This window comes from Microtus pennsylvanicus, chromosome X (genome assembly GCF_037038515.1).
Source record: "Microtus pennsylvanicus isolate mMicPen1 chromosome X, mMicPen1.hap1, whole genome shotgun sequence".
Classification (NCBI taxonomy): Eukaryota; Metazoa; Chordata; class Mammalia; order Rodentia; family Cricetidae; genus Microtus; species Microtus pennsylvanicus.
The window spans coordinates 132,893,297-132,917,210 of NC_134601.1; the positions used below are offsets into that span (position 1 = coordinate 132,893,297).

Consider the following 23,914-nt stretch of genomic DNA (forward strand, 5'->3'; position numbering starts at 1 on the left):
ATGAAAGGCCTGTCTGACCCGTTGCTGCCTCACGCCTAATTAAAGACTTCACTGGGGCGCCTGAGTTCTGAGTTGTGGCTGCCAGTACTTGACCCCTTCCTAGCCCCAAGGCCCAGAAATGCCAAGAGCAGGAAAGAGACCCAGCTCTGGAAGCGAGCTCAGGAAAGGCAAGATCTACCTGGCTACAGAAAAATAAGGGAGTGAGAAGGAAAGCTCTAAGACCTACTTGTTTGGGCTGGGATCGGTAGGCACAGTAGCTGGAGTGGATGCCTTGGAAGGATGTGGAACAGGCCTCGGAACCTGGCCAGTGATTTCACTCTCTTCCACATAAATCTCAGGTCTGTCTCTGAAAATGGAGTAAGTCCAGCAGGACCACGAGCGCCACAGAGCACCAATTAGGACTGAAGATGAGGTTGGGACCATTCTTGTAACATCCATCCTGAAAAAAGGACTCTGGGAAGGGACCAAGAGGTGGCTTTGACCCTGTCCCCCAAAGCTTCCAAGATAAATTGATACTATTCATCCATACAAACACTCCAGTGTACCACTGTAATCATGTCGCTACGTCCAACAGCTTTCAAACTCTAAAGACTGTGACACCGAGGGACACTGGAGGGTCAGCCTCCTGACAGACACCCTGCTCTGGCTCTAGCCCTGGGATGAACTCCAATGGTAGGCTTTCCAGCAAGGCACTCACTCACCTTTCAACTGGGGACAGCGCAACAGTGCCTTAGCTACTACAGGCCAGGGGGGCGGGCCCTACTTGGCGTGCTCCTCCCACCCGGGAGTCAAGTTTACGGAACAGAGCTGCCTGGCCGGACGCGCCTGTGGCCTGGCGGCCCGGAGGACTCCATTCGCCTGACCCGGCTGGGCTTGACTCTGTCTAGGCGCGCCATGTTCGCGCGTGGGTCCCGGAGGCGCCGCTCCGGGCGTGCGGTGAGCAGGGCTCAAGGGCAGTGGTGGGGGTCAGGGGAAAACTGAGGCCCGGGCAAGGGGGCAAGGCACTGGGACAGAGGGGAGGCGCCCCAGGGACGGCCTGGAAATTCCCTTCCCCAGCTTTCCTAAGACTTGGGCGCTGGGACCAAAGCACACCCGAGGATGCAAAAACGTGTAGAAATGGTGGCTCAACTCTCTAACACATCTCACACCCTTTATCACCCGCTGCAATCTGGGGACACCCCCTTTCCTGTGAATTAATCCTAAAGTTGAAAATAGGGTCTTGGGATTTGAAGTTGAGCAGGGACGTCCTGAGCTCTTGAGTAAAGGACCTCATACATTGGGGGACTGTAAAATGAGAAGCGGGGGAATCCTTCACTCGCCAGTACCAAGACTCAGTGAACCAAGAATTGTATAATAAGATTTCCAGGCTTCCTTCGGAGTCTGGACGCTTTTGACTTCCTAGATAGGAGAATTTCCCCTCTTTTCTTTGGAAGATCTCTAACCAAGAAAGGTGGAGTCTGGACCAAAGAAGAGAATAGTCCTAAAGTATGAAGGGTAAAGGCAAAGATGTATTGGGATGGGACTTTCAGAATGGAACAGGGACGTACTGTGGTCCTAAAGGTAGTTAGTTACTCCTCAGTTCCTCAGGTAGGAGAGGTGAAACCAGGGTTTGGGGGAGGGGCAGCAGAACTCCTTAGGGAAGAGCATTGTCCAGAGTTCCTGGGGATCTCCGGGAAGGGTGGGTTCGCAGCCGCCTACTCTGTGGAACTGGTTGTTGAAGGGATCAGAATAAGACTTGAGAGGAAATACCAAGATTAGGGACCCTCCTCTGGTAAGGAGAGGACACTCTGACGGACCTGTCTGAGAACTAGAGAGAGACAGACCAGCCCAGACTGGAGAATTCCCTGAAGGAACATACAGGAAAGTGGTCCCAGCTGCCCTGCCTCTGGTTTGGTTGTTTCCTCCTCCCCCGCGCTCCAGGCGCGGTCTCAGCCTGCCCAGCGCTGCCCCCAGTGAGACAGGCCCCAGCCTGCGGTTGCAAGCCTGGGAGTGGAGGAACGGGCGTTGACGTCTCCCTCCCTACTCCCGCACCTTATTTCGCTTTGCATCTGTCCCCCACCCACTACAGCCTCCCGAGGCAGAGGACCCTGCTCATGGCCAGCCCTGCAATTCCTGCAGGGAACAGTGCCCAGGCTTCCTGCTGCATGGCTGGAGGTAAGTGACCTCTAGCCTTTGTCAGAGCCCTGCCCCAAGGTTTGAGCTCCTCCCACAGAGCAGAGTTGGGAAAGAAACCTAAAAGTCCATTCCAGAGCCCCGCCCCCTGACTCATTCCCGAGAGACCTGTTCCCAGGAGAGTTTCACAGCCCTACTATCCCCCAAAAGCATCTTCTCCAAGTCTGGATTCCATCTCTAGAGAGATCTAGCCCCTTCCACATACTCCCTCAGCCCCCTTCTTAGGCTCAGAACTTTTCTCCTAGGCCCAGTGTTCTCTCCTGGAGCCTTACACCCAAAGTCTAGGAGCCCATAGTCCCACAGACTCACTGTCGTGTCCCCACTCCCTGTACACAAGTTCAGGGCCTCAACACAAGACCTGCCTCCAGGGGTCCCCCCACAGAGTGCAGAATCTTCCCCTAGGAAATTCCTTGATTTGTGGCACCAGTCTGAACCCCAGAGTCCCGCCCCTGTTGCCCAGAGACTCTGACCCACGCACCAGAGCTGGTTGGGTGATGTCCTTCAGACCCTGAAGCCCCACCCCTTAGTATCCTGCACCAGAATCACAGCCCAACCCCCAGTCCTCTAGGCCCCTGTGTTCCTGACCTGTCATCATCCAGAGCCTGGCACAGCCAGTGTCCCATGGCCTGGTCACAAGCAAAGTCAGACCTTGGCTTTAGCCCCAACTCCTGTCAGCCCTGGCCCCAGGCACATAGCTCTGCCCCAACTCTGAACCCTCTAGTGTTAAGCTACATGCCTTGCCCTTCTTCTGCCGTGCCTGGGCTGCCTAGGGAGCGGGGTGGGCAACTCCTTAGTAACTGACTCCTATCCTGGCTCTCACAGGAAGATCTGCCAGCACTGCAAATGCCCACGGGAGGAGCATGCAGTGCACACTGTGCCTGTGGACCTAGAGCGCATCATGTGTCGGCTCATCTCGGACTTCCAGCGCCACTCCATTTCTGATGACGACTCAGGCTGTGCCTCAGAGGAGTATGCCTGGGTACCCCCTGGCCTTAAGCCGGAGCAGGTGACCAAAGGCTGGCCACCCACTCTCCTTCTCTAGTGGGTGCACACAGATGCATTTGAGCGCAAATTTATTTCTGGAGGAATGCGGGAGTGTGGTCCAACTGTCAGCATCTCTGTTCTGAGTGATCGCTGGGCCAGTTCCCCTGGGTCCTGCTCACCTGTTATCCCATGTCTTTTTTCTTTTTTAAAGGTGTGTGTGTGTGTGTGTGTGTAGGTATGCGCGCGCATGCGTGCATCAGGTGTGTATGGGTACCTAAAGAAGCCAGAGAGGGTATCAGATCCCTTGGGAGTGGACTTACGGCGGGGGGGGGGGGGGGGGGGGGGGGGGGGGGGGGGGCGGCTGCCAGCTGTCATGAGTGTGCTGGGAACTGCGTTCCAGTTCTCTGGGTGAGCGTGAGAGCAGTTTCAACCGCTAATCGTCTCTCCAGCCTCATCTCTAGCCTGTCCGGTACTCCAGACTTGATCTCAGCCCCTTATCACATCACCGCAGATGCATCCATTCAGTTATTACTGCGCATTGATTGTATGTCAGACCTGTCTAGGCCCTGAGGGCAGTAAAGAAACCATAAAACAAAGACTGGGGATATGGCTCAAGACAAGAGCATTTGTCCTAGCATGCACACAGCACCGAGTTCCATCCGGCACTAAAACACACACAGAGGCACATGTATGCGGACTCTTATTTTCCTACATGGGCATACCAAAATCCAAAGATGCTCTTCTCTTACATAAACCTATGCCTTATGCAAAATGGCATACATTTGTATAGAACCTACAAGCATCTCCCCATACACTTTAAATCTTCCTAGATTATCTAACACTTGGTACGCTGTAAATGCTTTAAGTAGTTGTGTTATTTCTGGCCTGGGGTTGTAGCTCTGGTGTGAAGAACTTGCCTAGCATGTGCAAAGCCTTGGACTCCTCCAAAACCAGAAAAAATTATGGTATTCAGGAAAAACTAGCTGGATGTGGTGATACATGCCTATAATCCCAGCACTAGGGAGGTGGAGGCAGGATTGCCACAAGTTCAAGGCTGTCTAAAATACAGATGTAGCCAATCGGGGCTATATCTTTATAAGATATATAAGACCCTATCTTTAAAAAAATAGCAACAATGGCAAGAAAAAATCTGCATGTAGGTGTTCTGTTCATATGGATCTTTTAAAAATATCTTCATTTAGTTAAACCCTCAAATATGGAACTCTTAGATGGAGAGGGATGACTTGCGTCAGGTGCTTGAAGGGCTATGGAATAAAAAAAGAAAATTGAGGAGCAGAGAATGAGGGTGGCCAGGACTATAAATAGACTGTCCAGGCAAGCCCTGGCTGAGCCGCCCTGAAGAATAGGAGGCTGTGAGCTTTGCAGAAGTCTGAGGTTGGCACAGGCCAGGCAAAGTGAGCAGGGAGCACAGCGGCAGGATGTGCTTGGCACATCTGTGTGAGGACATGTGAGGAGACCAGTGTGGCAGGAGCAGGCTGCAGGAAAGGTCAGAGGGACCGCAGGTCATGGGGAGAACTCTGTTCTGAATGAGGGGGAAGGCTCCGGAGGGTTGTGAAAAGAAGAGGGACATGATTTGTCCTATTGTGTAACAGTATAGCTGGCTGCTCTAACAGTCTGTAGCGCTGAGGGTGGAAACAAGACAGTGAGAGGAAGCTGTCAACTGTGTGGGTGACTGCAGAGAGAGGCTTGTTTTTGGAAATACATGGAGTGCTAGGAATAGCACACTGGGCCTTTGCACATGCTAGGCAACTGCACTACCACCGAGTGTGGGATCCCTCCTAGCCTCATTCTGAATACATTAGCTGTTGTTGTCTGGGGAGGATTTTCTGAGACGGGGCTTTGTAGCCCTTGATTGGTGTAGGACACACTATGTGACCCAGCCCAGGCTAGACTACTTAACAATGCCCCAGTTACAAGGTCTTTGAGAAAAGAAACTGAGCAAGGCAGACACGGGCAGATCTTTGAGTTCATGGTCAGTCTGGTCTACAGAGCAAGTTCCAGGACTATGCAGAGAAACCCTGTCTAGGAAGGAAGGAAGGAAGGAAGGAAGGAAGGAAGGAAGGAAGGAAGGAAGGAAAAGAAAGAAATTGAAAGCCAGGTACAATTTCACAGGCCTTCAGTCCCAGCACTCAGGATGCTGAGGCAGGTAGATCTCTATGAGTTCAAGGCCAACCTGGTCTACAGATCAAGTTCCAGGCCAGTTAGGGCTATATAGTGGGACCATGTCTCATTATTTACCTATTTACATATGTGTGTGTGTATGCATACATACAGTAATGGTTGGAGTAAGACTGAGTAAAAAGTGAAAGATGAGCTTAAAGATGAGTAGATGAGTTGAGTAGTATAAAAAAAGCCAAGGCAAACCAAGCATGGTAGTACATGCTTCTATTCTCAGCCCTCAGGAAACAGAGGACAGCCTGATCTAAATAGCAAGATCCAAAGCAGCAAGAGCTACATACTGAGACCCCTGCCTCAAATAGGAAAAGGAAGAGAAGGGGAGGGGAGGGAAGGAAGAGAAAAAGAAAGACAATCAAGAGCTTGTTTGAGTAGCAGTTGGTGGTACTAGTTAGATAGCCAAATTACCTAGGACTTGTGGAAAGGTCACAGGGCTGCATGTGGACACCTTAGCCAGCAAATGATAGTCACAGCCATGAAGACACATGCAGTTTCTAAGAAGGTGCATATAGGCACAGGCAAAAGGTCCAAGTGCTAAGCCCATAACCATTCCATATTCAGGGGTCCACTAGTTGAGCAATTTAAAGGATCCGAAGAACAGCCAGTGAGGAAGGAAGGAAACCGGGGCTATGTGCTATTCTGGAGGCCAAAGGAAGAAACTGTTGCCAGGAAGAGAGAGTAATCACCTAGACCCAGAACTATTGATGGTCTGACCAATGAGGACTAAGACTTGAACAATGATTTTTACAAAGCAGACATCCCCAGGGACCTTAACAGTTTTGCAGGTGGTCAGGGCCAGAAGCCGAACTGGAGTGGGCTCGAGATACAATGGGAGCAGAGGAAGTAGATAGCTGGGTTGCACACAACTCGCTTGAGAAGTTTTGCTATATAAAGGGAAGAAGGAAGTAGGTTTGCTCTGTGGGTCACTTCAACCGTTCAGGAGCTTTGGGAAAGAGGATGGCATCGGGAGAAGCGCTCTTTAGATGGTTTTAATTTTCCTATAGAACCAGGGAGCCATGACCACTCTGTCTCCTGATTCACCCTAACTGTAATTGTTTTCTTCTCTCACACTTTCATGTCCTCCCAGGTTTACCAGTTTTTCAGCTGCCTCCCAGAGGATAAGGTCCCCTATGTCAACAGTCCTGGGGAGAAATACAGAATAAAGCAGCTGCTGCACCAGCTGCCCCCACATGACAGCGAGGTGAGGAGTGGAGAAGACAGGATGGACATACCAGGAGTGGGGTACAGCCTGGACAGATTTGGGGCAACTGGAAAGAAATGGGCAGGTTCAGCTAAGAAAAGGTGAGCTGAGCTGAAATGAAAGGCCTCAGAAAGCAGGAGTCAGAAGGGCCATTCCTTGACTAAATGTAGCTGAGCCTTGAGAGACAGGTAAGGAATGGGTATTTCCAGTAGGTGGCACCATATATATGTGTATATGTACATACATACATACATGCCTAGAAGTAAACTCCGTGAGCATGGACGAAGTCTAGTAAACTCCTCCTCTCCCCAGGCACAGTATTGTACGGCCCTGGAAGAGGAGGAGAAGAAAGAGTTGCGAGCCTTCAGCCAGCAGCGAAAGCGGGAGAATCTGGGACGGGGCACCGTTCGAATCTTCCCAGTGACCATTAATGGGGCTATCTGCGAGGAGGTGAGCTACAGAGGACCTCAGCAAGTGGAGGCCCTGAGGCCTACTACTTAACACCCAGTGGGGGTATCTCTGGAGCCCTCTGATGAATAGAGCTTATCCCTTAGACACCACTGTTGGGTCCAAGTTGTCTCTAAGAAGGCCTTGATATATATTTCTGTGGCTTCCTATCCTCCATGCAGAAGGCGTGGAGGAGGGACTGTCGTTTTGGTCTTCTTGTGATCGGGACTTCTTAAGATCTGACCCACATAGCTGAGCATGGGGGCTCACATCTGTAATCTCGACATTTGGGAAGCTGTGGCAGGATTGTTGTAAATTCAAGGGCAGCCAGGGTACGTAGTAAGACCCCTGTCTCAAAGCAAAGAACTGACTTACAAGTCTATCCCCAGCAACACAAATTAATAACAGCAATAAATAATTAACTGATGTGTAGGGTGGAGCCCGAGTCCTGAGATAGAGCCCTCCAGAGTAGGTGGGGTTTGTCTCCAAGGCCATCCCTGGTAGGTGGAAACCTGTCCTTGAAACTATTTGGTGAAGTCCATTGCTTTGATTGAGACCTCTGGGTGGAGATTGTGTCTATAACACCTCCTCTGGACCCAGCTTAAGATTTCCCCCAACCCCTAGAGGACAGCTTGTCTGCCTGTAAGGCCACCCATGATAGCTAAGGTCCTCTCCTTATGGCTTTCCCACTAGCAAAGTCAGTCTCTTATGTGTCCTTCTCCTCCCTGCCAGTGAGAACTATCTCAAATTTATACCATAGGTGGTGCTAGTTACTGGAAAATCAGGAGTTCAAGGCCAGCCACAGCTGTGTATTAAATTGAGAGCCAACCTGGGCTACATGAGATCTTGTCATTAAAAAAAAATTATGCAAAGGTTCAAGTTGTCACACGTTTGGCTGACCCCATCCGTCTGACTATCTTGGTGACTGTGATGGTGTCTGTTATTTGGCAGTGTGGAAAGCAGATCGGAGGCGGCGACATTGCAGTATTTGCCAGTCGAGCAGGCCTTGGTGCCTGTTGGCACCCTCAGTGCTTCGTGTGCACCACCTGCCAGGAGCTGCTGGTTGATCTCATCTACTTCTATCATGCTGGCAAGGTCTACTGTGGGCGCCACCATGCCGAATGCCTGCGCCCTCGCTGCCAAGCATGTGATGAGGTTCGTGCCTCTGTGGGCCAGAGGTGGGAATGGAGGGTGGACGGAGGCAAAAGCCGCTCTTCTAACAGCCCCAGGTGCCCTATGCACCTCTGCAGATCATCTTCTCCCCTGAATGTACGGAGGCCGAGGGCCGGCACTGGCACATGGGTCACTTCTGCTGCTTCGAGTGCGAAGCTTCGTTAGGAGGGCAGCGCTATGTCATGCGTCAGAGCCGCCCCCACTGCTGCGCCTGCTATGAGGCCCGCCACGCGGAGTACTGTGATGGCTGCGGGGAGCACATCGGTGGGTGAACATGATGGGACAGCACAGGGGAGTGTATGAACAGCAAGGCCGTGGCCCCGTCACCGTTCCTATCTCCCTCCTTCTCTTCCCTCCTACCCTCCTGCCCTCCCTCCCTTCTTTTGATGCTGGAGATGGGACTCAGACATACTCAACAGATTTCTCTGCCACTGAGCTATGTTCCCCCAACCATGCCTTCTAAATCCCACCTACACATCAGTCCCCCACTGCACACCTAAATACACCTGCAGCGAATCCTGAGTGTACTGCTCAGAGCTCCGCTTCATTCTTTCCCACTCTCTACCCTCACCCAACCTGAAGTCCTATGTTCTACAACTGGCTTTCTCGGCAAATCCATGCATGTCTCGCCCAAGTCCTGCCTCCACCAAGCAGGCCTCTTTTCAGGTCTTGCCTTCCATTTGCCTTCTACCTGAAGCTGCCTGGCACCTGTAATGCCCGCATATTAGAGCTCAGTACCCATCTGTGCTCTTTTAAATGAGCTTCCTAGGAAAGAAAGAGGAGACGACGGTACCATTGCCAGCCCCTGTCCAAGAGATAAGGAAGATGAGGGCCAAATCTCACATTATCTGCCTTCTCCAGTAAAAGGGCCCCTTCCAGGTGTGGGAAGGAAAATCAGGGTACCCTACCTCAAATCCCCCACCTCTTCCTAAGAGCCCGCTTAAGAGGGGTAGCCTACGGGTGCTGTCTCAGTTTTCTCACTCATGTTGGGTCCCACAGGCCTGGACCAGGGTCAGATGGCTTATGAGGGCCAACACTGGCACGCTTCAGATCGTTGCTTCTGCTGTAGCTGGTGCGGTCGAGCCCTGCTGGGACGCCCTTTCTTGCCACGCCGCGGCCTAATCTTCTGTTCACGAGCCTGCAGCCTCGGGGCTGAGACCACCGCTCCGGGGCCCAGCCGCCGCAGCTGGAGCGCCAGCACAGTCACTGCACCGCTCACAGCTTCTGCGGCTTCTTTCCCGGCTGCGGAGGGGACAGCGGAGACGACAAGCAAGGGCACCTGTACCAAGGCCGAGCCTGGTGAGCCCCGATTCTGCCCTGCCTTACCTGGGCTGCCCAGCTTTGCCCTGAAGCATTCTTGCTCCCATATAGTTGGGTCCACCCTCTTTCTCCGTGCCTTTTCAGGCCTAATCTCTAGTTCTAACTCTACCTATCTGTTGACTAGCCTGGGTCCGCCCAGCACCTGCCCATAGGACACCTCAACTGGTCCCATCTTGAGCCCAAGTACTTCCCTCACTTCCTCCAAATGATCACCCTCCATCCTCTGCACCCAGGCTTCCCCCCATTCCATCCCAAACCAAATCTACTCCAGCCTTTGATATGTCCCCTTCTGGCCAATCCACCTATTCGAGGACCACAACTCAAACACCAAACCTTACGACTCATGCTAATTTACTTCCTACCCTTCTCTCCACCTAAAGCCTGCACCAACAGTCAGACTTTGGAGTATCCCATCCCTGACCCCTGCTCCACTTCCCAGTCCGGGTAGCAGATACCAGAAGTCTTCCATCTTTCTTTTTATAGCTGCAAGCCCCAATGAACCCTCCCGCTTTCTGAGAGGGGCCCCGCACCGCCACTCTATGCCTGAGCTGGGACTCCGCAGTGCTCCTGAGCCACCTACTGAAACCCCTGGACATCCTGCCTTGCACCCAGATGATAATGCGTTTGGCCGTCAAAGTACCCCGCGTGTCAGCTTTCGAGACCCTTTGGTGTCTGAGGGAGGGCCCCGACGGACCCTGAGTGCACCTCCAGCCCAACGCCGAAGGCCGCGAAGTCCCCCACCCAGGGCCCCCAGCTGCCGCCACCGCCGACGTAGGCGCCGAAGCCGCGGGAGCCACCATCACCACCACCATCCTGGCAGACATGGCCACCATCGATGTAACGTGGGATCGGGTTCGGATTCAGGATCCTGTTCCAGCTCACCCTCTAGCCCCAGTTCAGAGTCCTCTGAAGATGATGGCTTCTTCCTAGGGGAACGTATCCCCCTGCCCCCTCACCTGTGCAGGTCCAGGACCACTCAGGACACTGCAACTGAAACCTTTAACTCCCCAGCCCCGCCACTCGTCCAGGTGTCTCACCCAGTGACGCCTCGCCAGACCCGAGACAAGAACTGCATCGTGGCTTGAAGGCAGACAGCTTAAGGGACTCTACTATCCAGTCAGTGTACACCATGAGTCCCCTGAACTAAGTCTTGGCCCGGTTTCCACCCTGTTTGTATTAGTGAAACAATGTAATAGTTGTTTGTTTTAAAAACAACAGGCCTGACTTCTTTGCTCCAATGGCTTCACTGCAGTTTCCCTCTTCCTGATGCTACCATACATTTGAGGAAAAAATTAACTTATTCATTATAGATTTTAACTATCTTTATTATTTATTTAGCCCTTCACAGCTCACCCCACACAGAGAAAAGGTTATTTGTAGTGGGTCACTCATTTTATGGCTTATGTGGGGGAATGGTTCAGCTGCTGGTACTGCAGAGCAAAGGGGGACCTAGGCATACCCGAAGAGGTGACCACACCCAGGAGGGTTGATTGGCAGGCTGGAAGACAACACTCTCCCAACAAAGGCACTTTTCCAGGGGATATACCTCAGTGGAGAATGCTTGCCTAGTATGCTGTTGGCTCTAGGTTCAATCTCCTGTACCATAAGCACTTCAGTGGGGTCAGAGAATTGGCTGGAAGTGTTGTGGAAACAGGAGGAGGTATTTTTTTTGAAACAAGGTCTCACTGCGAAGCCCTGGCTGACCTCAATCTCACAGAGATCCATGCATCTCTGCCTCCTGAGTGTTTGGATTAAAGGCGTGCGCCACCGGACCGGGCAAGAGGAAGTTTTCGGTGGAGGAGCTATTTGCAGGTAGCAGAGATAGATAGATGAGGGTCACGGGCCATCTGTGGGGTCTGCAAAATGAAGAAAGCACTGGTAGATCCATGTGCCCATTTTTAGCAAGAGCAATGCTGACACATTTATGGTGCCTACAGGCACAAAAGTCCTAAGTATAAACACAGGACAGATTTGGCATTCATACCCTTCACTAGAAGGTCCTTTCCCTTTTGTCTTTTCCCTTTTTCTTCTTTTTTCCCTTTTAAATTTTTGAGACAGGGTCTCACTATGTAGCTCTGGCTGTTCTGGAACTCACTATGTAAACCAGGCTGGCCTGGAACTCACAGAGATCCACTTGCCTCTGCCTCCAGAGTGCTGGGATTAAAGGTATTTGTCATCCAGCCCTCCCCCCCCACGTCCCCCCTATTCAGCATGCACACACATGCAAGCATGCACATACACACATATATATTCTCTCTCCCTCTCTCTTACCAGTAGGGGCTGCTGTATGTCTTTGCTGCTTGAGAGGGAAGGTGAAGTAGGCATCACAGCCAAAGAGCAATGTAGCAAATATGCCCAGCACCTGAGAAGACGGGAGTGAGGGGACTGGATTAGAGGATGTACCTACTCAATCTCTGCATCCTGTATCCACCTCCAGGGATTAGCCCACATAGTACAGTGACTCCAGCCCTACGCTAGGAATCAGGGAAAGGCCCCCAAGAGTCTGAATACTTACTACCCCACCGTCTCCCCAGTTACCTCAGCACAGGACAGCCACCCCCATTGCTTCATATGAAGAAGGCCTGCGTCATACTACATTTGAGACAAAGTTCTAGTAGATGGTAGCCTAACATATTGACAAAGGGGCTGCCATTTTGTGCTTCTCACAAAGGTCTGTGTCAGACAAGGGTCAATGTTTTATGGCAAATGATCTTAGTAGATAAAAATCACTGCTGGGGCCAGACTTTGCCACAAGTCCTGAGAGCAACTTTGGCCTGGTGTGGTGGCTCACACCCTCCTGCAGAAGCCCCTAGATCCTCAAACGCTTCTTCCTGTGCTTTGGATCTGCTTCTTGGACCCTTACCCCAGCGGCGATTCTTGAGCCTCCCTTTCCATCTACAAGGACAACAATGGAGGTGATCAGGTAGAGGATAGTTGCGATAAGGGATCGGAAAAAGTCCTGTGGAGTGGATGGAGGGAAAAAAGTCATTTCGGCACCCAGCGGGCTTCAGACCATTCCAACTTCCCAACCCCCAGTCACCCTCTGCAATGCCGGCCCCTTCCTCACAGTCCATGGCCAGTTGATGAATGATATCTTGGAGTGCAGGTCACACATGTAGAAGACAAATAAGACAGCAGCAAAGATCATCTCCACCACCGACAGGGAGGAGTATGCGGGTGTAGAAGCGCTGAAGCAAATCAAAATCACCAGGCACAGTACCTGAGAGGGGGCCAGGGGACCTCAGTCAGTCGGGGGTTAAAAGCAACGGTTTAAATTACAAAAGAGGGATCTCAAACTCAAATGTTTATCAGAAAAAAGAAAAAAAAGGAAATTCACTTCTCAAGACTGGCAAAGTAGCTCTGTTGCCCAGCTTTTGCCTAACGTGTGGGAGGCCCTAGGTTCTGCACACTCAGCAGAGAGAGTTGGGGGTGGGAAGGATAGAAAAAATTCAGTTTCTCAAAGAAGTACCAGGAGTGAGAAAATGACTGCTAGACACCTCTCGCAGTGCTCTCTGTTCTCCAAGCATCGTCCAAGAGTTTTACATGTCTTATTTCATCACAACCATCAAATGAGCTAGGTTCTATTCTATTTTACACATGAGAAATTTGAGTCATAGAGAGGTTAAGTGGCTTGCCCAGGGTCACCAAGTAAGAAAGGAGCAGAATTACGTGCTTCGGTTCCCCTTTCCCTGAGGGGAGTGGCTCTGCCAGGTGTTTTGTGAGCGCTGGTGGCGCCTGCGTCCATGCCTTTAGGGGAGGGACGTGCGGTTCCCCAGGCAACCCCTTTGGGAAGGGGTGAGACAGACACTAGAAGAGCAGGGCTCCGTTAAAGGGGCCGCACCAATTTTATAAGTAACCCAAAGGCAGTGTCCACTGGGAGAGGGATGAAAAACCAAAGTTCCCTATAACCATCCAAAGAGCTAAGGACCTCCCATCCAGTCCCAAACTGGCAAGGGAGAACTGGCGAAGGGTGGAGCGCCCTACCCTAGGGGACTAGTTCTACCCCACCCCAACAGGCCCCGCCTTTGGGCACGTTGCCAGCCCGCCAGCTAGTGCCCAGGCCGGCCACGCCCTGCCACGAGAGGCTCCCACTCCCCAGGACCCCTTCTCCGCGTCCTCTATGAGTCTACGCCCCCGACACCGAGTCCCCAACATAAGTTATAGACTCTTCGCTTCACCAGCGCACCACCAGCTCTCTACTTCGCCCATGCCCCACCGATCCCCTCACCCTGGCTTCGATCCTCCTCCACGAACTCACCCACCTGCACCCCACTGCCAACCAGCCTAGCCACGTCCTCAACACGAGCAGTCCAGTACCGAGCGGTCCTGCCTGCACACCCGGCCTCTGCCCACCCTCCGGCCCCGGAGCACTCACAATCTCAGCAAACAGGAAAAGTCCCTTTTTGGTACGCGAGAAGCTGGTGCAGGCTAACCAGCAGCCAGGGGCTGAGAGGCGCTCAGAGTCCGCCATGGTGTGTGCTGGAGTCGCTGGGACACAGAAGCTGTTTTCTGGCTCACGAGTTCGAAGTCGCTGCACGCCCAGCCGTTTGTCCCGCCGTCTGGCCGGGAAGGGGGCCCCCCGGGCAAAGGAGGGAATGAATCACCGCGCCTAGCTGAAGCGGGCGGGGCCGGAGGAGGCCGGGCCAGGTGGCTGCCGCCCCGGAAGCCCCCTTTGCCCTGCGGCCAAAGACGTTAGGGTACGGGTCCTGCACATACCCGCATCTTCAAGTTGTCAGGCAGCTCCAGGTACCAGGTGCAAGAATACATAGACCCTTAACTTAAAAAAAAAATGCAAAAGCGCTACGTTCCACTCCGAACCGAGCGAATCTGACTTCCTACATTTGATCTTAGCCAAAAAGCCAAGAAGCGAGTGACTCCGTTTCCTTAGCTCAAAAAAAAAAAAAAATGGCCAAGGCCCTGTTTAAACCAAAAATTCCTAAGACCAGGTATGTTTCCTGAATTTGGAGTGCTTTGAATTTTAGAAGGGTTTCCCTTTGCATATATAGCAATGGTTCTCAACCTGTGGGTCACGACTTCTTGGGTCTCAGGATCCTTTCATTGGAGTCGCCTAAGACCATCGTATAACACAGATATTCACATTACGATTCCTAAGACTAGCAAAATTACAGTTAGGAAGTAGCGACGAAAATAATTTTATGGTTGAGGGGGTCACCACAACATGAGGGGTATTAAGGGGTCGCAGCATCAGGAAGGTTGAGAATCACTGATAGATCGTATATCTCCTAATACCCTCGGTTTGATGTGGGTATTAAAACTTAATTACTTCAAGAAACGGTGTAAATGTTCACAATAAGTGAGATGAAGAAAGATTGAAAATTGTTCCTGATTAGGTCAGGTCAGGTCAGGTTCTGTAGTCAAATGGGGTGGAGGGTATGAGCCGGGTTTCCAGAGTGGGAGGCTCTGGTTAGAAAGGACAGTTCAGTGTGAAATAGAGGCCATGGGTGCTGCAAAGTCTGAGTGAGAAGAGGGCCTGCTGATCACCCGGTAAAGAGTAATGATATCAATAATCTGCTTAGAGCCCAGGGAGCCGTACAGGCTTACTCTGTGCCCTGCAATTCCAGGGAAGTCTTCAGCCTTCGTGCTGGCTTCGGCTTTCTGGTTCTGAGAAGAGAGGCCGAGTCAGCTTCAGGTAAAGAACGGGGAAAGCATACATTTTTGCTGAGAGCTGGACAAGGTAAGGGGATGGTTCTTGGAGTACAATTTTGGGTAAGAAAGTTGACATTTTGCACTGTGTTCCTAAGCAATTAATTTCTCCTGGCCTCCTTAGTATTTACACATGTGCCTGGTTACCTAAAAATCAGGACATGCCCCCACACAATGTGTTCTAGACATTTGTTTTTTGGGTTTTTGTTTTTTGTTGTTTTTGCTTTGTTTTGTTTTCCTAGACAGGGTTTCTCTATAGCTTTTGAGCCTTTCCTGGAACTAGCTCTTGTAGACCAGGCTGGCCTTGAACTCACAGAAATCCCCTGCCTCTGCCTCTGAGTGCTAGGATTAAAGGCGTGCGCCACTGTTATACTCATCTCAAGTATAAAGAAACCATTGGAAGGCCCGAATTCAACCTAAGGCCCTGCTTGCTCCCCCAAACATAGGTTCCCTTCCAAATTAAGGGGATCCCTTTACAATTGCCATTGTTGAAGGAGTGACTGAGTAATGGAAAGGTTGAAACTTTTTTTCTCAGTGTTGAATGCATGCATTCAAGGGGTGATAAATACCTGAACTTGTAGAACATGGCAAATTTAGCTGCCTCTGGCCTTTCTACTTGCCATTCCCATTACTAGAGATGCCCTTCCCCCAGCTTTTCATTCTTTTGGCTTCTGGTTTTTCAGGTTCCACTTCAAAGGTTATGTCTTCAGCAGCCCATGCCAGCAGCCCACCACCATCTCCCACAATATAACCCCTCCTTTTCTTTATCTTTCCTTTTGTTTGTTCTTTGAAGCAGTCTCACTGTGTAGCCCAAGATGGCTTACAACTTTTTCCACTCAGTGGAATCCCCTTGTGCCACTCAGCTGCCCACAAGGAGGAATTACAGGTGTACACAATCTCCAGCCATAACCCCCTTTTTATTAGCACTTCTCTTAGAAGCTATCTTTTTATGTATTTTTTTTTTGCATTTTTGAGACAGGATTTCTCTGTGGCTTTTTATTTTAATTTTATCTGCATCGGTGTTTTTCAGCAGGAAGCGGGAGGTCACAGACAGTTCTAAGCTGCCATGTGAGTGCTGGGAATTAAACCTGGGTCCTCTGGAAGAACTGTCAGTGCTCTTAACCACTGAGCCATATCTCCAGCCCTTCTCTGTGGCTTTTTTTTTAGCCTTTCCTGAAACTAGCTCTTGTAGACCAGGCTGGCCTCGAACTCAGAAAGATCCGCCGGCCTCTGCCTCCCAAGTGCTGGCTCGGCTTTCTTTCATGTATTCTTGTCATTCTTGACTGACATCAGTCTACTTTCGCCGTGCTAACAACACGATGGAGTTCCCTGGTATCATCATAGAACTCTCTAGAGCAGGTATACAGTTGAGGTTCAGCTGGTATTTGTCAAATATGGGTGAGATTAAGATGAAAGGTTTCCAAACCAAGCTTTGACTAATCTTGCTTTGAGCTCTCCCCTTCAATCTGTTTGCACTCTCCGGGCCTCATGTTCCCACTTTGTGAAAAGATCTATCAGTGTTGTTGGGTAGGTGTGTAACTAAATGAAAATAAATACTCCATTAAAGCTAGTAGCAGGGATGAAACTAAACTAAGGAAATGGTGGCTGGGGTTACTATATTAGTTCCCTGGGTGTGACTGTTTAGGAATTGTATACTAGAACCTTTTTCCTGACTTTTGGGGAGCCATACTCCCTCTGAACTCTGAGTCATAAGTAGCTGGAAATCACCCCCACACACACACCCACAATGTTCACAGCACTACCACTTCCAAGTGTTCAGTTCTTTATACCCCAGCTGCCAGCTGTCCCTGTTGGGTTTTGCAGTCTGCCTCACCCCAGCCCCAGTGCTACCTGAGACTCCGGTTCTGGTATTTTGCTCCCCTCCCTGCATCCTCGTTATAGGAGCGAAAGTTGCCTGTTTGGACCACAACTTCCCTCTTTGGGGGATGGGACTGGGTGTTCAGGATGTGGTTAACAGCAAAGGTGACTGGACATTTGTAGCATTGGCTAGAGCCTGCTTTGTGGCTACCCAGGGTTGTCTATATAAGCCTTTTGACAGTAGGACTCAACTCCCAGGGTGGAGGAAACTCTAGTCTCTTCCCCAGACCAGGATCACCCGCCCAGTGCAGTTTACCACCTTCTAAGGAAAAGGGGAGGCGGGACCCAAAGACTTCTACAGCCCTTTTTAGCCTGGTGCACCCCGGGCACTGACTCACACCTTCCCCATTCTGTTCCTAAGTGGGGCCCGGGGACCCCAGCCCGCGCCCCTAGGGTAGCAGTCTGCATGCCAGTTAAAGCTAGTTTTTTCAAGCCGGAAGTAGGAGACCGCAGTCTCTGGGTGGAGGAAAGCGCCAGGTTTCTAGATTTGCTCTCTTGGTGACGGCTGAGGGTCTGAAGGATTCCCCCTGAGCCTCCTGGGGCACGCCCACAACTGGCCCACTTTCTGCATTCCCCACGACACATGCAATAATGTGTGAACTCCAAGCGTGAAATAAATGAATAGGAAGAACTGCGGGGGCTAACAAAGCAAAGCAAACTGGGGAGCAAGCAGAAATAATGATCCATCTGGAGGCATGAAGGAAAACACAGCTTTCGGGTGGTTTCAAAAGGCCTTCATCGAAACCAGATCAACCCACCCCTCCCTTCCAGGGTGGACTGGGAATCCTCACCCCGCCTAGAGCACCTGGCAAGTCAGGACTGGATCCAGCTATTTTATTACCTCCCGACCGGGAAGGAACTAGGAGAATCCTAGGCGCGCGGGGGTGGGGGTGGGGGTGGGGGTGTGCGAGCGTTCTGGGCTCCGGGAGGGAGGTCCTTGTCACTGACATCATGAAGGGGTGGGGACCAGTCCCCTGAGCAGTGAGCAATGGGAGGGTACTAGATCAGGTTAAAGCTTAAGGGAAAAGCTAGTGCCTGGCCGTCAGGCATGCTAAAACCAGGTAGAACTTCACTAAGTGAACACAAAGCTGTCTGTTGGCGCTCAGTGCCTCCGCCTTCCAGCTGCCATCTCTTGAGCGAGCTGCGCGCCCCCGCCCCGAACCCCTAGAGCCTGTGAGAGACGGTCCTCACTCGGCACTAGCCAGGGCCCAGGGGTACCAGGGATATGGTCGTCCAAGTCTTCTGTGGGGTGCTCCACTGAGGGAACCACGTGGCCAAAAGCCACTGCCTCTGGACTAGGTTCCAAACTGGGCCGAGTCTTGGACGGGTGATGAACTGGGGAAATGGTGCTGCGAGACTTCGTCATCCTGCTTCCCCTAGGATCTGGGCTGCAATCTGGAGAGAGCAATCCTGAGGGTTAGACAGGGTGGTGCAGTGAGGGAATGGAAATTGGGGCCTTGACTAAGAGTGGCCAGAAAAGCCTCAGAGAAAGTTCTCTTCAAGGCCTAGAAGTGCCACTCCCTCACAAACCTCCAGCCTTACCCCCTCCAGATATACTTCTTCAGTCCAGGACAGAAATCATTGCTCAAAGGAAGCTTTCCTACGTGAGACTTCTGAATCTTCCCCTCTCACTCCTTCTCCCTTGGTTCCCTACCCTTTCACCTACTGATCAGTGCTTAAGCATTTTTGGGCGGTGGGGAGGGGAGTTCACGTATGGAGGTCAGAAGCCAACTTGAGTGGATCAGGTCTCTCCTCCGGCTATGTGGGTCGTCAGACTTGGTGGGGAAAGCATGTTTATCTGGGAGCTGGCTTGCCAGCCCCCTTTCCTCTCTAAAAGGGAGTGTCTGGGAGATGGAATCCACGTGGCTTCTCAGATGGCTAAGCAAACACTGCACCACTGAACCGCATCTCAGACATCAGAGTCCTCCCTCTCTATAGCCTTACTCCATCTTCCTAAGACTTTCCTTCTTAAAAAAAATAAAAGCCTTTACTCCAGACCCTCCTCTCCTAACACCTCAAAAGCATTCTCTCTGAAGTTCCTACCCTGGGGTGATTTGGGGTCTCAGATTTTGTGAATTCCCCCACCCCACCTTGGCACTGGATCTCTAAATCCCCACTGAGACCACCAAACCCTTTCTACGCAGGATTCAGCCTTTCCCCTCTCTGAGCTTCTCCTTCCCCTCTCTGATCCCCGCCTCTCTCCCCTGGGATTATCAGCACCTCACCTCTCTTTTGATGGCCTGCAACCTCCTCAATCCTACTGACGTCCATCTCTTGAGGCCGGCGGAGTACCAGGCAAAGTCGGGGACCTCCAGTGCGTATCCGCTCCACCACCTGGGCATGAGTTAGGCCCTGTGTTGACTCTCCATTAATATTGAGCACGAGATCACCAACCTGCAAGAACACAGTGGCATATGAAGGGCAGACGAAGAACACTTGGCAAGGACAGGGACCATATCTCTGAATGTACTGCTGCTTAGAGCTAACCTGCAAACGACCACATCGCTGTGCTGGCCCATCCTTCAGCAGTCCATGCACGGCCAGTGGAGCATCCCCAGACACACCTCGTCCCCCTTTTAAAGTGAAACCAAAGCCTGCAGGGCCTCGGAGCAGCTCCACGGAAAATCGACCAGTGGCTTGTGGTAATTTCAAAGCATAGCTTGCTTTATTCTGGGTTACTGGAGGTTGCTCCATACATGTCACCAGAGTCTCAGACCTTCGATGCTGGAATAAGGGCAAGAGTATACATGAATTAGCAGGGTGAATATCTTTGTTAGGGTTATTATTGCTATGATGAAACACCATGACCAAAGCAAGCTGGGGAGGAAAGGGTTTATTAGGCTTACACTTCCACATTACAGCTCATCATCAAAAGAAGTCAGGACAGGAACTCAAACAGGGAAGGAACCTGGAGGCCAGCGCTGATGCAGAGGCCATTGGGGGATGTTGCTTACTGGTTTGCTTCCTGTGGCTTGCTCAACTTGCTTTCTTATAGGACCCAGGACCGACAGCCCAGGGATGCCACCACCTACGATGGGCTGGGCCCTCCCCTATTAATCACTAATTAAGAAAATGCCTTACAGCCAGATTTTATGGAGGCTTTTTCCTCAAATGAAGTTCCCTCCTTTCAGATAACTCTAGTTTGTGCCAAGTTGAGATAAGACTAGTCAGCACAGTGTAAAAAGTGAATGCCTATAATCCTAGCACTAGAGAGTCTGAGGCCGAGGGATCACCTTGAATTTGAGGACAGCCTAGTCTACCTATCAAGCTCCAAGCCATCGTGGACTACAGAGGATGCCCTGTCTGAAGGCCAGCCAAAGCAAAGGGTTAGCACTGAACATAGCATTAAGGAGGAGTAGTACCTGGGATCGACGTCCCACAAGAGTGGCATGAGGCAAACGGCTGTCAGTGACTTCTATATCTGCAGAATCCAGGCTGCTAACAGCTGAGATACAAAAGCGACAAAGAGGGATATCAAAAGATGTTGACATGGAAACAACCCAGGACCCCTAGGTTAACTTTATAAAAAATTATTTTTACTAGGGGCTGGAAAGATGGATGGTTCAATGGTTAAGAGCACTGGTTGTCCTTTAAGAGAACCCAGATTCAATTTGCAGAACCCACGAGGTGGCTCATAACCGCCTGCTGACTCCAGTTTAAGAGGGTCTAAATCCTCTGGAACTGGAATTACATCATAAGCCACCATGTAGCCGGGCGGTGGTGGCGCACGCCTTTAATCCCAGCACTCGGGAGGCAGAGGTAGGTGGATCTCTGTGAGTTCGAGACCAGCCTGGTCTACAGAGCTAGTTCCAGGACAGGCTCCAAAGCCACAGTGAAACCCTGTCTCGAAAAACCAAAAAAAAAAAAAGTAATCCTGTGCCATCCATTTGAATACTCCATACCTTCTTCCCAGATGTTAATAACACATGGGCTACATGGATTAAATAGCACCCTAAGTGGCTGGGGTGGTAACAGGACTTCCTAACATGTGGCACATCCTGAGTTTGGCCCTAGCACCTAAAGAGTTAAATAGATAAACTATTTTTAAAAACAACCTACTCAGGCCTTTGGGAAGGTTGCCATTCCAGGATTAGGTTCCCAAAAATCTAGACAACCTCTAATTAGCCTACAAAATTTATTTCAATTCTCACATTTTTTTTTCTTTTTCTTTGTTTCTTTTTTTTTTTCCGAGACAAGGTAGCTTTGGTGCCTGTCCTGGAACTAGCTCTTGTAGACCAGGTTGGCCTCAAACTCACAGAGATCCGCCTGCCTCTGCCTGGGATTAAAGGCGTGCGCCACCACCGCGGGGCTCAATTCTCACATTTCAAGATCTGCCTGCAGCAGACTACAATGCCAGCATTCTAGAAGCAGAGGCAGAGGCAGGAGTGTCGGATTGGAGGCCGATGTGGCCCCTAGCATGAGACCTTGTCTCATGAAACAAAACAGGGACTGGAGAGATGGTTCAGCAGTTAAGAGTGCCCACTACTCCTGCAGAAGACCAGAGTTCAATTCCCAGCACACACATAGCAGCTCACACCTGCCTGTAACTGCAGCTCCAGGTAGATCTGATACAGTCACATGTATATACCTGCACACACACAATTAAACATAAATAAACCAGGAATAGTGGTGCACGCCTTTAATCCCAACACTCAGGAGACAGAGGCCAGCAAATCTCTGAGCTCTAGGTCAGCCTGGTCTATGTAGTGAATTCTGGGACAGCCAGGGCTACATAGAGAGATGCTGTCTATAAAATAAAATGAAATAAAACTTAAATCATTAAACACACACAAGAAACCAAGCAAACAAAAATCTCCCTCTAATATGTCCAGCGCTTCCTTCCACTGATTTCTGGAATTTAAGCTCACCCCTTTGTAGAACTCATCTCCTCTCCCTAAGTGCCACCTCCTTGGAAATGACATTTTGGACAATTTCACACATGTATAAAATGTATTTAAATCATCCTTATTTCCATTATGCACTCTTAACCCTCTCCCACTCCTGCTAACTCCCTTCTTCCCAATCGCCCCCTCCCCCACCCCGGTTTTTGTTTGTGTTGCAGGTAGCTACAGCTACCGAATGTTCAAGATTGCGAATGCCAAGTCGAAGTCTCGCTGACCTTAATAATTACCCAGCCCAGAACTTTCCACAAATGTTCTGAAACTCATCTATCGCAATAACCCCGAAGGAATACACTCCAGTTCCACGAGGTTTCATTCCCTCCTAACCCCTCCCTGAGGAATCACACTCCTTGACAGTTCTCGGCCTTCCGGCAGGAAAACCAACCCCTTCAGCCCGGCCCTACGGAGTCCTTGCACCTACCCTCCTTGTGGCGCAGGCGCAATGTGGTACCCGCCTTTCGTACCAACGCTGACAAGTCCGCTGCAGCTCTGGCCGCCAGGCGGCGCGCGTCCAGACGCTCCAGGAGCTGCCGAGCACGGGGGCCCCCGGACCCAGGTAGGCCACCTCCTGACCGGAGAAGTAGACAAATCGTCATGGTCCCAGAGCCGTGGAGCCCCGACCTGAGTAATTCCTAAGTCCAAAGACCTAGAAATGTCCCTCCAGATATATGGAAATCCCCATCCACTCCTGTAGTTCCAGAGATCGCCGCCAGTCCCCTCCTCTCCTATGACCCCCGACTGCTACAACTGTATACGCTGCCGGCTGTTTTGCCCCATAAAGTCCCTGGAGATAACCATTTGATAGCGATAGACCTGGATACCTTGGAGCAATCAACACATTTCTTTGGAGCTCACCATACTGTCCCTTAGTAACACTAGATACCAAACTTCTCTGGCCGTGACTCTGGGGACCCTGATTCTCCCACATAAGCCCCTCCCTGAGAGCAACTCTGAACGCCCCAATTTCACCTCCAGTATACTAGGCAATCCCTCCTACACCCAGGAGTTCCCCTAAAACAGTGTCCTACACCCAGTGTCCCCTCAGGGCGCAAGCATCTCCAGATAGCCCCTCCACAGATCCCCAGCACACCCTCCTAATCCCCTACAGACTGCCTGCCCTGGCTCAGCAGGTGCCTCCAGGTTCATGTTGCCAGACTCCTGAGCTAGGTCTCTGGAGTCAGATGTGTCCCTCCACCATACACACACACCCCTGAGTCTGTAGGGTAGGAGACCTGAAACACAGTTCCCATCGCTGGGCCCCTTTTTGCTGCCAGGACAGCCTGGGCAGCAAGGCTGATGTTTACCACTTGTGGGGTGAAATGGTTAGGAGCCGACAGGCAAGGAGAGGGTGGCCGGGGACGGCTCCTTCCCTTTCTCTCTACTCCGCCCACGCCAGTACCTCCTCTGCTCCCTCTAGGGTCTGCGGTGTTTCCAGCGCGGGAGTCCATGGCCTGTGGTGCGCCTGCTGGACTCGGGGCAGCCGGGTGATTAGTTTTTAGCACAGGGGCGAGCTCAGTTGGCTCCTAGCCCAGGCCTGGACGTCGCTGTTGTCTGGCCAGTCCCAGGCCTGGCGCCCGGACTGCGAGGTGACCTACCTGGCCGCAGGCAAGGAGGCCTGGTTGAGGGAGCCTGTAAAGTCAGAGTTTAGCCTTTCTCTGCCCCAGGCGCTGCTGCTTTTCTTAACTGGAGACTGGTTAAAACTGAAAAGCCTGAGTGTACCAATTGTTAAACAAGATATGCAGGAAATGGAACTTAAATAAACTGTTGGTATAAAAAGTATAAAAAGGTACACTAACTTTAGAAAACAGTGTGTAAACATTTTCAAAACAATAAACCATCAGAAAGAAAACTAATTAAACATACACATACGAGCCATGTATTCCATTCCGGAGTATTTATCTAAAGGGATGCACACTTTCCATAAAGATGTGAGGATGAGTGTTTAAGAAACCTTTATTTCGATGATTGGGAGAAAGGA

At 51.1% G+C, this 23,914-nt stretch overlaps 3 protein-coding genes across 4 annotated transcripts; 1 reads left to right on the top strand and 2 right to left on the bottom strand.

Moving 5' to 3' along the window:
* Window positions 1-802: 802 nt before the first annotated feature.
* Window positions 803-10,708, top strand: Prickle3 (prickle planar cell polarity protein 3). The gene is made up of 9 exons (XM_075957067.1): window positions 803-936; window positions 2,069-2,154; window positions 2,995-3,178; window positions 6,440-6,553; window positions 6,866-7,003; window positions 7,952-8,155; window positions 8,251-8,437; window positions 9,173-9,472; window positions 9,977-10,708. Exons 1-9 carry the CDS (start codon window positions 895-897, stop codon window positions 10,576-10,578), a joined length of 1,857 nt encoding a protein of 618 aa, XP_075813182.1. The 5' UTR covers window positions 803-894; the 3' UTR covers window positions 10,579-10,708.
* Window positions 10,709-10,797: 89 nt separating this feature from the next.
* On the bottom strand, window positions 10,798-14,117 carry Plp2 (proteolipid protein 2). The gene is made up of 5 exons (XM_075957070.1): window positions 13,869-14,117; window positions 12,561-12,713; window positions 12,357-12,452; window positions 11,765-11,855; window positions 10,798-11,349 (listed from the first exon to the last, which is right to left on the bottom strand). The coding sequence occupies exons 1-5, from the start codon at window positions 13,962-13,964 to the stop codon at window positions 11,330-11,332; spliced, it is 456 nt and encodes a 151-aa protein (XP_075813185.1). The 5' UTR covers window positions 13,965-14,117; the 3' UTR covers window positions 10,798-11,329.
* Window positions 14,118-16,121: 2,004 nt separating this feature from the next.
* Magix (MAGI family member, X-linked) lies at window positions 16,122-23,426 on the bottom strand. Of its 2 annotated transcripts, none has more exons than XM_075957069.1 (6): window positions 23,336-23,426; window positions 22,358-22,504; window positions 20,398-20,480; window positions 19,523-19,759; window positions 19,261-19,429; window positions 16,122-18,430 (listed from the first exon to the last, which is right to left on the bottom strand). In XM_075957069.1, the coding sequence occupies exons 1-6, from the start codon at window positions 23,382-23,384 to the stop codon at window positions 18,138-18,140; spliced, it is 978 nt and encodes a 325-aa protein (XP_075813184.1). In that variant the 5' UTR covers window positions 23,385-23,426; the 3' UTR covers window positions 16,122-18,137. The 2 variants fall into 2 exon arrangements, with proteins under 2 accessions (XP_075813184.1, XP_075813183.1); XM_075957068.1 differs by having other exon boundaries at window positions 17,998-18,445.
* Window positions 23,427-23,914: the final 488 nt, after the last annotated feature.